We start from the raw sequence: 13,788 nt of genomic DNA, 5'->3' as shown, positions 1-13,788 counted from the left end.
CATAAGCATCAAATAATATATTGTCAAATCTATGGAACACTTCATAAACCTCAGTTATTATTACTGCTGTTATCTAACAATGGTGAATACTTGGGGAGCTAACTATTGGGAAACACAAATAACTCACAAAACACTGCCATTTCTTTCAAATATATTTTTTTCTCATGCAAAAATATGAAACACAGTTCTCACAGAGAAGTAGAATCACTATAAATTTCACCATGAAGCCAAAACACTTGAAATGAGCTAGTTATAAGAAAGCCAGTATTAATTAGGAGAAAATTGCTCTGAAAACAATGAGTTTTAGTCAGTAAGCTTAAAAACACATAAATAACCTATTAATAGTACACTATCTTACATCAGTTATATTGCTCTTTCATCTGAAAATAAAACGGATATTGAAAGGCTGTTTTTTTTAAATGAAGGAACAGAAGTTGAATACACCAGCACTGAGTATACAGTAGAAATGCCATTTAAATGCCATTATCCAGCAAAATAAATAGGAAAGATAAACTCTGAATGCACTTAGCATTAATACATACCAGTTCATCTAAAAAAGCCTGCTTATTCTTCCTTTTTAGAATCTGCTGCAGTTGTTCTTCTTTTTGTATAAACAGTCTTCTTTGTTCATTTTCCTGTCTTTCTACCTCTAAAGCTTCTTCCAATTCCTCCTGTTCCCGAGTCTAAAACAAATATTTATATACAGCATGGAATAAATTTGGTAACCAAAATCAATCCTAACTACACTCTGACACTTTCTTTTTGGAAGCATAAAACACACTAGTCACTTACAGTTTAATAGAGCACCATTTTTACTCCGAAGGAACTAGAGTTCATTTTACTTCATGTGGACATGGTACTATCAAAGAGAATGACACCTACCATTAAACAAACACCTAAACAAGTACACTGTGCTCAGCAGGAAATCTGTATAGCAATGGATTTATTTATTTATAATTATTACAGATAGTTTCAAGTCATTCATTTTAGAAGATTTAGCAAGAAAAACAAAACCAAAAACCCAACAAAAACAACACAGAAATAATTTATACAGAGCTAATAATTGAAACACTCCATTGAAAAGACTGGCTTATTTAATAGAAACAATTTCCAGAACACTCCAGATAATGAAAAGTTATCACTGTACTGAGTTTTTTCCCAAGCTGAAATAAGTCTTCATGATGCTAGAGTTCCAAATAGTATTCATTTAAGAGAAGTTGTAAAAAACTGAAGTTATTTTTTAACATAAGCATATAAATCTGTGCAATGAAAAATTCAAAATTCAAAGCTAATATGTAAACAGAATGAACCATGGTTCTACTCATTCTCCTTTTATGGAAATCCTCAGAAATATCAAATAATTCCAGACTCTGAAATTTACTCCAACTCTAAGTCATACTTAAAAACAACAGTATACCTAGTCTTTGCTCTTTAATTCTTATGAATGAAAAATACAGTAAAATCTAAATGGCTTTATTTTAAAGCTCTTTTTTTTTTTAATTTGACAGAACACTGAAAAATTATGGCACCTCAAGTAAATACAGAATGGAGGAAGAGAACATAATAGGTCTGAGCATCATGAATATAATATATGAATAACAAAGACCTCAGAGAAAAAATATATTTTATATAAATAATATTTAAAACCCTCTATCAGATTTTTTTTTCAAATTCACACGTTAGATAAAGTTCTCGAACAAAAAGATGTTTCACCTACAATTCAAACTCACTACTAAATCCAAAATTAAGTTTAGCATCTGGTCTCCCAAAGCTGATCATACTCCTATACTCCTTACGTCCACTAAGTGCACACCTACGTCTCAGTCAACTCCATCTGAAACCATAAATTCACCTCTGTTACTCCCTCTCTGCCCCCCACCCCCGTTCCCCTTAAATTAAATCAGTTGCTACATCCTAATGGCATCTCTCCCTATGATTTTACAAACTTTTCCTTCTCTATTGGCAAGGCTGCTACTCTAACTCAGGCCCCTGGTGGAGAAGAGAATTCAAATTTGATCTAGAAGGATTAGTAGGAATAAATGTAAAAAGTTAGGGGCTGAGATATGAAAGCTGGAAAAGTAAACTACTTGATTTGAAGCATATAAGCAGAAAAAGATGAGCCTTATAGTAAAACAGTGACACATAATCAATGAAGTGTAACAAGTGTTAAAGAGGGTACAGTGAAAACAGAATTGATAGAGTGGTAAACTCTCCTTGCAGTGATAAAGCACACCCAGAGAAAGAAAAGATTTCATACAGAGTATTGTGGGTTAAATGTATCCCCCCAAAATATATGTTGAAGTCTTAACCCCTGGTACCTATAAATGTGACCTTATTTGGAAATAAGGTCTTTGCAGATGTAATCAAGTTAAGATGGGGTCATACTAGAAACGTAGACACAGACACAGGAGAAGGCCATATGAGGACAAAGGTACAGATGAGCATGGCACTGAAGGTTGCTGAAAACCACCAGACGCTAGAAGAGGCAAGGAAGGATTCTTCCCTAGAGAATTTAGAGAAAGCATGACCTTGATCACACCTTAATTTCGGACTTCTAGACTCTACAACTATAATAAATTCCTGTTGTTATAAGTGACCCAATTTTTAGTAATTTGTTACAGCAGCCCTAGGAAACCTAAGAGGTTGAGCTAAGACTTCAAACAGTAGGTATTTGCCCCCACTGGAGAGTGGAACAGCATTTCAGGCACAGAAAACAAAGGTGCAAAGACAGGAATAAAGCTGGAATGTGTGGTATGGCCAAGTCATGAAGTATGGGTGTGGGGAAAAATTCTAGATAAAACTGAAAAGGCAAACACAGGGCAGATCATGGAGGGTCCTCATACCATACTAAGGCAATCTGAGCCATACTAAGACAATCAGGAAGACATTAAGGAAATTTGAGGGATAACTTCAGAAAGACAACTAGAAGCAGTAAAGTGTACAGATCAATCAGGCCACGACTGAAGACAGGAAAACCAGTTAGAACATTTCAATAACCCAAATAACAAATGATGAGAGGCCTAAATAAGGTAATAATAATAGAAATGGAGGGGGAACCAGATTTGAAAAACGATGAGGAGAGACTCTCAACAGTATAGGAAGACAGACCAGATATGGTTTGAACACTTGGATAAAGAACATAATAGTAGAAACAAATGGTAAAGATTTAAAAATTCATTCTGGGGGCGCCTGGGTGGCTCAGTCGTTAAGCGTCTGCCTTCGGCTCAGGGCATGATCCCGGCGTTCTGGGATCAAGCCTTACATCAGGCTCCTCCGCTGGGAGCCTGCTTCTTCCTCCCCCACTCCCCTGCTTGTGTTCCCTCTCTCCCTGGCTGTCTCTCTCTCTATCAAATAAATAAATAAAATCTTTTAAAAATAAATAAATAATAAAAAATAAAAATTCATTCTGGAATGCTGAATTAAGTGCCTATGATACATCAAGAAATAAATGTCTATTAACTGTTTATAGATATATGTATGTATCACATAGTATAATTCTAGGAGCTCAGGAGAAAAACAATGTGTTGCAGAAACATTTGAAGAGTAATTAGTATAAAGGGTTAACTCATAAAGATAAGCACTGAAAGGAACCATGTTTTAGAGTCAGAAAGGAAAGCTAGATGAAAGGGGAAGGTGAGAGCAGCAGGATGAGGAGGAGAATGGAGTGGCCCCACAGAAGTTAAGGAGGAGGGTTTTGGTATCAAGGGAGAAGGCTACACCAAACACTGCCAACAGGCCAAATGAGATTCAGACCAACAGTCTATCATTTTTAACAATGAGAAACTGGTAGCCTCAATTTTCTAACTGAAATAAAATATGCAAGTATCTTGGACATAGTAGGCCTCAATAAATATTGATTAGCTAGATAGCTGACTGAATAACTGGGAAAACAGCCATCATTAAAAATGAAACACTGTGGGGACAATGAAGAAGGTTTTGGACTGAGAGAAGGGAAGCAGGTTGAAAACTAAAGGTCTCTGTGTTCTTCCTAATGATACTACCTTACCCAATCAACCTCCCTTGCCTTCACCTCCCACTCCTAATCCATCAGTAGGACTTGCTATTTTAAACTCAAACTATCTCTCCAATTCATCCTCACCTCTCCATTTCTTGTTTAAGTCACCACTAAATTCACCAACATGACTGCAATAACTTCCCATTGGTTTCCCAAACTCGAAGCTTGATTCTCTCAAATTCAACCTCCACCAAACCACTACATTTATTCTAACACAGACAATATCTTATTACCGCTTGGTTTCAAACCCTTCAATGACAATCATCCACAGCCACATTTTTATAACATTACTCCAAGGAATCTTGGAACTCCCTAGCAAGATGCCTAAGGTACACTACAGAAGAGATTGAGCAGATGAAAATTCAGCCTACCCCTCTTCCCATTATCACTTTAACAAAAGTATTCCGAGCAAGCTTTCATTTGAAGAAAGGTTCACCTATTAAAAGATAAAAACAACTGGGACACCTGGGTGACTCAGTCAGTTAAATGTCCGACCCTTGATTTCAGTCATGATCTCAGGGTTGTTGGATCAAGCCCCATGGTCAGGCTCTGCATTGGGTGTGGAACCTGCTTAGGATTCTCTCTCTCCCACTCCCTCTGCCCCTCCTGCCACTTTCTCTCTCTCCCTCTAAACACACACACACACACACACACACACACACACACACAAACAATTGGTCTATGTAAGCCCAAATTACTTTTCATAATAAATTTCCTTATGTGACCTATGCCCTTTCTACTTCTCCAACTTCAACTCTCCCTCTATTGAACTTTGGCAATATAAAACTACTAAAACCTCTCAGAACTCTCTGTGATTGCCCGTGCCTTCTTGCCTTTGCTTATGATTTCTTTCTGCCTGGAATGTTCTTGTGCGGAACCCCTATTTCTACCCTTGTCCCATCTTCTTCACCTTGTTAAGTTCTACTTGTCCTTTAAGGCTCCCATTCAGGCATCATCTCACCTGGAATGCCTTTCCCAATATTCTCAGAATGGATTAGGTATCCCTCCTCCATACTCCTATAACAAGCACGCAGCACTTTCCAAATGCTTATGACATTACATTGAAATTACCTGGCTTCTTATTCATCTTCCTGTGCAATATGCTTAGCAGATGGTCAACAAATGTTATTGAACTGATTTTTTTATTTTGCTAAACTGATAGACATTCTATACAGCAATCTCTGCTGCTCATGAGAATCTAGAGAATTGAAAATAAAAATTAAGCTGATTTTAAATAACAAGTGTTGGCCAGGATGTGGAGGAAAAGGAACTCTTGTGCACTACTGGTGGCAATGTAAATTGGTATAGCTACTGTGGAAAACAATATGGAAGTTCCTCAAAATATTAAAAATAAAATATCATATGGTCCAGTAATTCCACTGCTTGATATTTACCCCAAAAAAATGAAACAATAATTCAAAAAGATTATGTGCACCCCTATATTTATTGCAGCATTATTTAGAATAGCCAAGATAAGGGAGCAACCCAAGTGTCCACTGACGGCTGAATGGATGAAAAAGATGTAGTATACACACACACCCTGCCCCTCCCCACCACACACACACAGGAATATTACTCAGCCATAAAGAAAGGATGAGATCTTGCCATTTGCAGCAACACAGATGGACCCAGAGGGTACTATACTAAATGAAATAAGTCAGAAGTCAAAGAAAGACAAATACCATATGATTTCACTTACATGTGAAACCTAAAAAATAAAACAAACGAATAAACAAACAAACAAAAAGCAGAAACAGACCCATAAATACAAAGAACGAACTGGTGGTTGCCAGTGGGGAAAGGGGTAGGGGGACAGGCAAAATGGGTGAAGGGGAGTAGGAGATACAAGCTTCCAGTTATGGAATGAATAAACTAAAAGATAAAAGGTACAGCATAGAGAATAAAGTCAGTGGTATTATAATAGTGTTGTATGGTGACAGAAGATAGCTACACTTGTGACGAGCATAGCATATTGCATACGCTTGTTGAATCACTATATTGTACACCTGAAACTCCTGTAACAATTTGTGTTAACTGTAGTTCAATTAAATAATAAATAAGTAGAATAGAATAGAATAAATATTAAGCTAATCTTCACTAAGACTCTACTTGAACGTTAGATCATATTCAGTTTCTCCATGCTCACACTGATTGATGACAGTTACCAGCTCCATGAAACAAATAAGATCTCCTTAGCAGACAACTCAGTAATAGTTTCTCTACGTCAGAAATGGGTCGCTTTATGTGACTAATCATGCAAAAGACTTTTTTTCTTTTCTTCTTTGATATAACTTTGATGTTTTTAGAACAGGGAGACTTCAACATTCACAGAGACATGAAAAGCAAGTTGCTATCTTAAGATTAGTAAAAAGACATCAACCATGTTAAGTTAGTCCATGCTCCATGGGCCACAAGAGAGCTGGGCTCTACTCAGTGATACCACAGCTACTGATATATACCAACTAGCACCGTCTTAAAAAATGTGGTCCTATGTCTGTATGTTTATGCCAATACCAAATACCCAGGTCAGTATCATTAGAAGGTATAATATTCTGCACAGAATTAGTTAATAAATGTTAATGAATTACTGACCAAATCACTTAGTTAAAACATGGTGAGGTATTGGGGCGCCTGGGTGGCACAGCGGTTAAGCGTCTGCCTTCGGCTCAGGGCGTGATCCCGGCGTTATGGGATCGAGCCCCACATCAGGCTCCTCCGCTATGAGCCTGCTTCTTCCTCTCCCACTCCCCCCTGCTTGTGTTCCCTCTCTTGCTGGCTGTCTCTATCTGTGTTAAATAAATAAATAAATAACATCTTTTAAAAAAAAAAACATGGTGAGGTATTAAATATTAATAGAATAAAAAGAATAAAAGCAGTTCAAACATTCTCACTGAAATAAAGTATTTGTTTTATTCAATAACCTATCATTATAAAGTTTTCAGATAATTAGAAATTTCTGCCTTAAAATAAATAACCAGCCTGAAATTAGATTATTCTTTCAGAGCAACTCTCAGTACTTCCTAGCTTAAAATGCTAAATGAAAAAAGTATTCACTTGAAAGGAACATCCTTCCATTAACGAGTTAAATGGGGCTAATCAACAAGTTACCTAGGCATACCTATTTTGCATGTATTTTCTAATGTACCCAGAGAAGGCTACTGGGCAAAGAAAGTCATTTTTATGGCACCCTGATCCTCTCAGAAATGAGACACCTTTCTAGGGAAGTTAGGCTGGGTATGAACGGAACGAAAATGTAGTCAATTCCTTGAGAGCTTTCTGGCAAGGAAGAAGTACCTAAATGAAACACTCCTAAGACTATAAGGAGAAAGGGGCGCCTGGGTGGCACAGCGGTTAAGCGTCTGCCTTCGGCTCAGGGCGTGATCCCGGCGTTCTGGGATCGAGCCCCACATCAGGCTCTTCCGCTATGAGCCTGCTTCTTCCTCTCCCACTCCCCCTGCTTGTGTTCCCTCTCTCGCTGGCTGTCTCTATCTCTGTCGAATAAATAAATAAAATCTTAAAAAAAAAAAAAAAAAGACTATAAGGAGAAAGTCCTTCTAAACACAAAATGAAAACACAAGGTATGTGATCCAGATATGACTTGTATCATTTTGACCAACAATCACAAATTCCTGATAAAGTACCTCAAAAATAAGTACCTCTGCTTTCCTCCAAAACTAGAAAGGCAAGTATTAAAGACACGACAGCTAAATTGTATAAGCTAAGACAAATCTCTGCATGCACACAATTGTTCCTTTATAGAATATATTTTAGTAATGCCATCAAAGTTGTTATAGCTACAGTGTGCCTCCTGTCTACGTGCCTATATACATATACAGTATTTCCGGTCTGGATTTCAGCTAATTCTTTGTAAATTTAACTCATTTTAGGAAAAGACAGCTTTTCAGGGATCATATGGAAGTATTAATTTCTAACACAAAAGAAGAAAATACTTAGCAACCAACCAGCTTTAACTTATTTTTCTGAATGACATCTTTGTTTTCCTTTTGGTACATCTCCATTTTCTTTTTGGTGTTGTCCAAATCCACATTGTTGGTCAAATTGAAAACTGCATCAGAAAGGAAACAATGACATGAAATATTGTTTTAATATAGATCTTGAGTAGATAATAAAAAAAATTCATCACAGTGACTTAATTCATCAGATTATTACTTACAGCTCTTTTATGTCCTTTTACCTACTATCTATTTTAGAGGCTAATTCTAGTTCAGCAACTATGTTTTCAAAGCCAACTCTAAGACTGTCAGACTATCATGCAGAATACCTAAATCTCTGAATCACCCCAGAAAACCTAAGGTATATGCTTGCCATAATCATATTAGATTTGATTTTTATAGGCCCCAGTCTAACTTTAAAAGCATATAAAAGATTACTTAGATTTGTTAAGTAAAAAGAGCAAGTCTGGGATCTACTACACTGGTCAGAATCAATACTGAAAAGAATCTGTGCTCCACAAATAGAAAAATTATCCAAAAGAATAAAAAATTATTATATATTTGTATAATTTACAGCAAACAAAAACAAGTTTTAAGATTTTATTTATTTGAGAGAGAGAAAGGGGGAGAGAGAGAGAGAGAGCACAAGCAGGGGGAAGGGCAGAGGGAAAAGCTGACTCCCCACTGAGCAGGGAGCCTGACACAGGGCTCAATCCCAGGACCCTGGAATCACGACCCGAGCCGAAGGCAGACACTTAAAGAACTGAGCCACCCAAGCGTCCCCACAAAAATAAGTTTTATTCACATTCCAACGGTCTCCAACATGGCTGCACACAAGCCTGAATTATTTCCCATATAGTCTAGATCTAGAGTATGAAATAGAGCATAGCTTAACTAGGAATGTAAGGGATAAACTGGCAGCCAAACTTAAGATAACTAAAATAATTTCATAATAAGAAGCCACTGAGGTATGTTCAAAAAAGTGATAAATTTTCAATGAGTTAGAATTTTTTTATAATTTTTAATTAATTTTTTAATAATTTAATAATTTCATAATTTTTATAGAATTTAATAATTTCATAATTTTATAGAATTCCAACTCAAAATAATGCCTTACATTTACATCAGTCACCATGATACTCTGAATAACAACCAAAGCACCTCTTTTGGTATATACAAATTCATATTATAAAGTACCAACTAACCTATCCTGTTTGCATCAGCCTGTCTAAAGAAAAATCCACATCATTAAGACTCTTCTATTCCATAATTCAATTCAGACCTCGCTTGGCTTCTTCTGTAATCCTTGTCCATCCATTATCAGCCATTCTATCCCCTCTCCAATTACTTATCCTTACTTCTTGCTTGTCCTATGAACAGGTTTGATCTACCCTAAATAACTATGCTCTAAGCCATACTTTTACAAATTCCTTCCCCATCTCACTCCTTCCCTCAACAACCATCTCAAATAGTTCCTAGACTTTTTTCTTTTACTTGCTCTCCTTGCTTTTTTTATTTGAGTATAGTTGCCACACAATGTTACATTAGTTTCAGGTGTACAACATAGTGAGTCAGCAACTATAGGTTATGCTATGCTCACCACAAGTGTAGTTACCATCTGTTACCATACAACCCTATTACACACCACTGACTATATTCCCTATGCCATACCTTATATCCCTGTGACTTATTCATTCCATAACTCATAGCCTGTATCTCCTACTTCCCTTCACCCATGTAATGCATCCTCTCACCCCCTCCCCACTGGCAATGTTCAGTTTATTCTCTATATTTATAGGTCTGATTCTACTTTGGTTATTCATTTGTTTGTTTTTTAGATTACACATAAAAGTGAAATCATATGGTATGTCTTCTAAGGCAAGGGAAACAAAAGCCAAAATATACTATTGAGACTACATCAAAATAAAAAGCTTTTTGCACAGTGAAGAAAACCATCAACAAAACAAAAAGGCAACCCGCTGAATGAGAGAACATATCTGCAAATGATATATCTGATAAGGGGTTAATATATATAATTTACAAAGAACTGATACAACTCAACACCAAAAACACAAATAATCCAATTAAAAAGCAGAGGACCTGAATAAACAGTTTTCCAAAGAAGACAAAAAGTGGCCAACAAATACATGAAAAGATGCTCAATATCACTAACCATCAGGAAAATGCAAATCTACACCACAATGAGATATCACTTTACACCTGTAAGAATGGCTAAAATCAAAAAAGAGATAGCAAGTGTTGCCAAAGATGCAGAAAAAAATGAACCCTCATACACTGTTGGTGGGAATGTAAATTAATATAGTTAACTGCAGAAAACAATATGAAGGTTCTTCAAACAAGAAAAGGTAGAAATACCATATGATCCAAGTAATTTCACTACTAGGTATTTACCAAAGAAAACAAAAGCACTAATTCAAAAGGATATATGCACCCCTATGTTTACTGCAGCATCATTTACAATAGCCAAGATATGGAGGCAATTCACATGTCCATCAATAAAGAAATGACTAGAGAAGATGTGGTATATATACATACAATGGAATATTAGCCATGAAAAAGATGAGATCTTGGCACTTGCAACAACATGAACGGACCTGGAAAGTATTACACCAAGTAAAATAAGCCAGACAGACAAAGTTAAATAGTTCCTAGATTTTGGGATTATAGAGGCTTATAAGAATTGAAAAGTAATATTGGGCGCCCAACATAGGGTTACCTATGTTGTTGAATAAGGTATCAAACATACTCTAAAGACCAATCTCATCCATTATTTCATTTTTATCTCCTCAAAAGGCCAAAGGATTTCAGAATATCAACTTATCATAATCACTGTTAAAAATCCAGGCTCGCTTAGGTATGTAGAAAAAAACAAAAGCAGGGGCGCCTGGGTGGCACAGCGGTTAAGCGTCTGCCTTCAGCTCAGGGCGTGATCCCGGCGTTATGGGATTGAGCCCCACATCAGGCTCCTCCGCTATGAGCCTGCTTCTTCCTCTCCCACTCCCCCTGCTTGTGTTCCCTCTCTCGCTGGCTGTCTCTATCTCTGTCAAATAGATAAATAAAATCTTAAAAAAAAAAAAAAAAGAAAAGAAAAAAGAAAAGCAATCATCAATTCTATTATATGCAATTTTAAAACTCTGGGAGAAATGAGAAATTGAGAAACAATAGCCCTCTAGCTACCTCTCCAGCTTTTTTACCACAAAGTAGAAAAGAAAATAGTAATAAGTGGTAAACCAGGGAATCTGGCTAGTATGAAATTCTAGGCATTCACCATAAATCGCACTCTGGCCCCAACACAAAACAAAGAAGTCAATTGTGATACACTTGTTAATGGAGTGTGATTCTGCTATCTTTGCCAATCACTCACACTTTACTCCTTATATTTAACAGGTGATCTATTGAGCCACCAAATCCAATAATCTTTTACAAACTCTACCATCCTCAGTATCTATACCCACTTAACAATAGGGATCACTTACTTTCCCTTAGGCACTTACTTCTCTTGACTAATTTAATACATTCTCCTGATCTGTGTCCTACTACTCCAACTACTCCTTCCTGTTTCCATCTCTGACTCTTCTTAGTCTCTAAGTAATCTGTATGGTTCTGGCTTTTGCCCTCTTTCCTACCCTCTCTATTTTTTGGGCAATCTCATCACTTCCCATAGTTTCAACCAAATAAATGCCAGGAAAAGCTGACACTATCTCAAAGTGCATTTCAGAAAGCCAAACACATAATTATCTCCAAACGTGTTCTTCCTTGTAAAACCTTTATCTGTTAATGATTACCATGCTAAGACACCAAGATTTAATACTTGATTCATTTGACCCACTCTCCTTTGCATTCTACAAGTAGCAGTAGCCAAATCCAACGATTCTACCACCAAAATCTCTTTAAAGCTGCCCTTATTCTCAAAGTGCCCTGACAATATACCAAGCCAGATCGTATTTCTCCCAGGATCATTTATAATAATCTCTGACTTAACTTCCTATCTTCAGGAAGGAGATGACCCTACACTCTAACCCAATCCATAATATACAATGCTGTCACACTAATATTTCTGAAGCACACCTCTAATTACCTTGCACCTCTACCATCCCATACACAGTCCTCTCATCCCTTCTGCCTTTCCCCCTTTTACTAGAAAAAATATCAAACCTTAGAATTCAGAACCCTTCACAATCTGGCTATAACTATTTTTCTCTCTTTTTAATAAAGACCTCTCTTGAAAGCAGTCTGCATTTCCCAAATGTCCCCTACATTTCCTGTTCCAGTTCCTTTGATCACACCATTCTGCCTAGAATGCCTGATCCCCATTCTTACTACTGAAATTAAACCCAAGTTTTATTTTTTGAAAGAACATTTATTTATTTATTTATTTATTTAAGATTTTATTTATTTATTTGACAGCGAGAGAGACAGCCAGCGAGAAAGGGAACACAAGCAGGGGGAGTGGGAGAGGAAGAAGCAGGCTCCCAGCGAGGAGCCCGAAGCGGGGCTCGATCCCACAACGCCAGGATCACGCCCTGAGCCGAAGGCAGACGTTTAATGACTGAGCCACCCAGGGGCCCCTAAACCCAATTTTTAAATGTCTACCCAAAAACTACCTTTTCTATGAAGTTCTCCCTGACATCCCTAACTAGAAAGAACTTCCCTCTCTTATAAATGTTGAAAACATTATTTACAGCTCATATAAAAATCTCTTTCTACTTCATATAATATGTATACACATACACAGCATTCTTTGCTTACACTTTGTCTTGCACTAAAAGACCATACAATCTCTGTATCATCCAGACATAAGGAAAAGAAGTGAGGAAAGGAGAATTCAATGATTATCTATTCCGTTCCCAACACTACGGTGCTGAGCATACAAAATATTTCCTATTTTCAAAGACTAAAGATCTCTCATTAGGGAGATCACCTCTAAACACATAAACTGAAGTAATAATACAGGACACTATATGATCAAGTGACAACAGGGAAGAACTGAAAGTATCCTTGCTTCACGAATTAAATAATGTCTAGCACTGTGCTAGTTGCTGAAGAAGTATTTATTAAAGGAATAAACTGTCCTTCCTTTAATTGAATCAGCTACCAATTAACCCTACTAAAACAAATTTCTGATTATGTCATTCAGTCACTCAGTTCACTCATTGCTTCTGCAGCCACAATGCCTTGAAAAATGAAAATCCAATTTTATCTTACATTGCTTTTCCCTCTCTGTGAGTCCTGAAGAATCCTTGGAGCCTCTTCAAGAACCAATGGAAAGAAAGACTAAGCAATTCCAACCAGAGAGGCTTTGCTTCATTTGTTTGCTTGAAGTGATCTCTTCAAAATTTTGCTTGAAGAATACACTCTACACTGTGCGTTGTATCAAGTATCTACAAAAGTACGTATCACAGGCCCCATGTCCAGCATCTGGCCTAATTATATCATGTAATCCTCCCAATTACCTTATGAGATAGGTACTTCTATTATTCACATTTTATAGATAAGGTTTAAAGACATTAAATAACTACATCCAAGTTATATAGCCAGTAAATGTTGTAACCAGGATTTTAACACAGGCTATCTGATTCTAAAGCCTGAACTTTTATCTACAACATTAGTTGTATTATTTCTCTCAATGCCTGAAAAACACTGGTAGCACAGTTCAGCTCTTCCTCTGCACCTGTACAGGCTCCGCACTTTCCTACCTCCATACTTGTGATCATACTGCTCCCAGAGAACCCATATCTTAGAACCAACCTCAACCCAGAACTGTGGATATCCATATCTGGCCCACCCTTCTACATCCAG

General features: G+C 36.9%; 1 protein-coding gene across 3 annotated transcripts in view; it reads right to left on the bottom strand.

Annotated features, from left to right (window-relative positions):
- Positions 1 to 13,788, bottom strand: part of MNAT1 (MNAT1 component of CDK activating kinase) — a 199,507-nt gene that overhangs the window by 117,094 nt on the left and 68,625 nt on the right. For all 3 annotated transcript variants that reach the window (XR_015721772.1, XM_045810491.2, XM_087855981.1), the window contains exons 4-5: positions 7,978 to 8,081; positions 543 to 683 (exon numbers count right to left, since the gene is read on the bottom strand). Coding sequence is in view for 2 of the 3 variants with exons in the window: in XM_045810491.2 (XP_045666447.1) it covers positions 543 to 683; positions 7,978 to 8,081 (245 nt within the window). In the remaining variant the exon portion in view is untranslated. The remainder of the gene's footprint in view (positions 1 to 542; positions 684 to 7,977; positions 8,082 to 13,788) is intronic.

Source organism: Ursus americanus, chromosome 26 (genome assembly GCF_024610735.1).
Source record: "Ursus americanus isolate L20-20 chromosome 26, mUrsAme1.1.p, whole genome shotgun sequence".
NCBI lineage: Eukaryota > Metazoa > Chordata > Mammalia > Carnivora > Ursidae > Ursus > Ursus americanus.
This window is presented reverse-complemented; position numbering and strand designations above follow the sequence as displayed.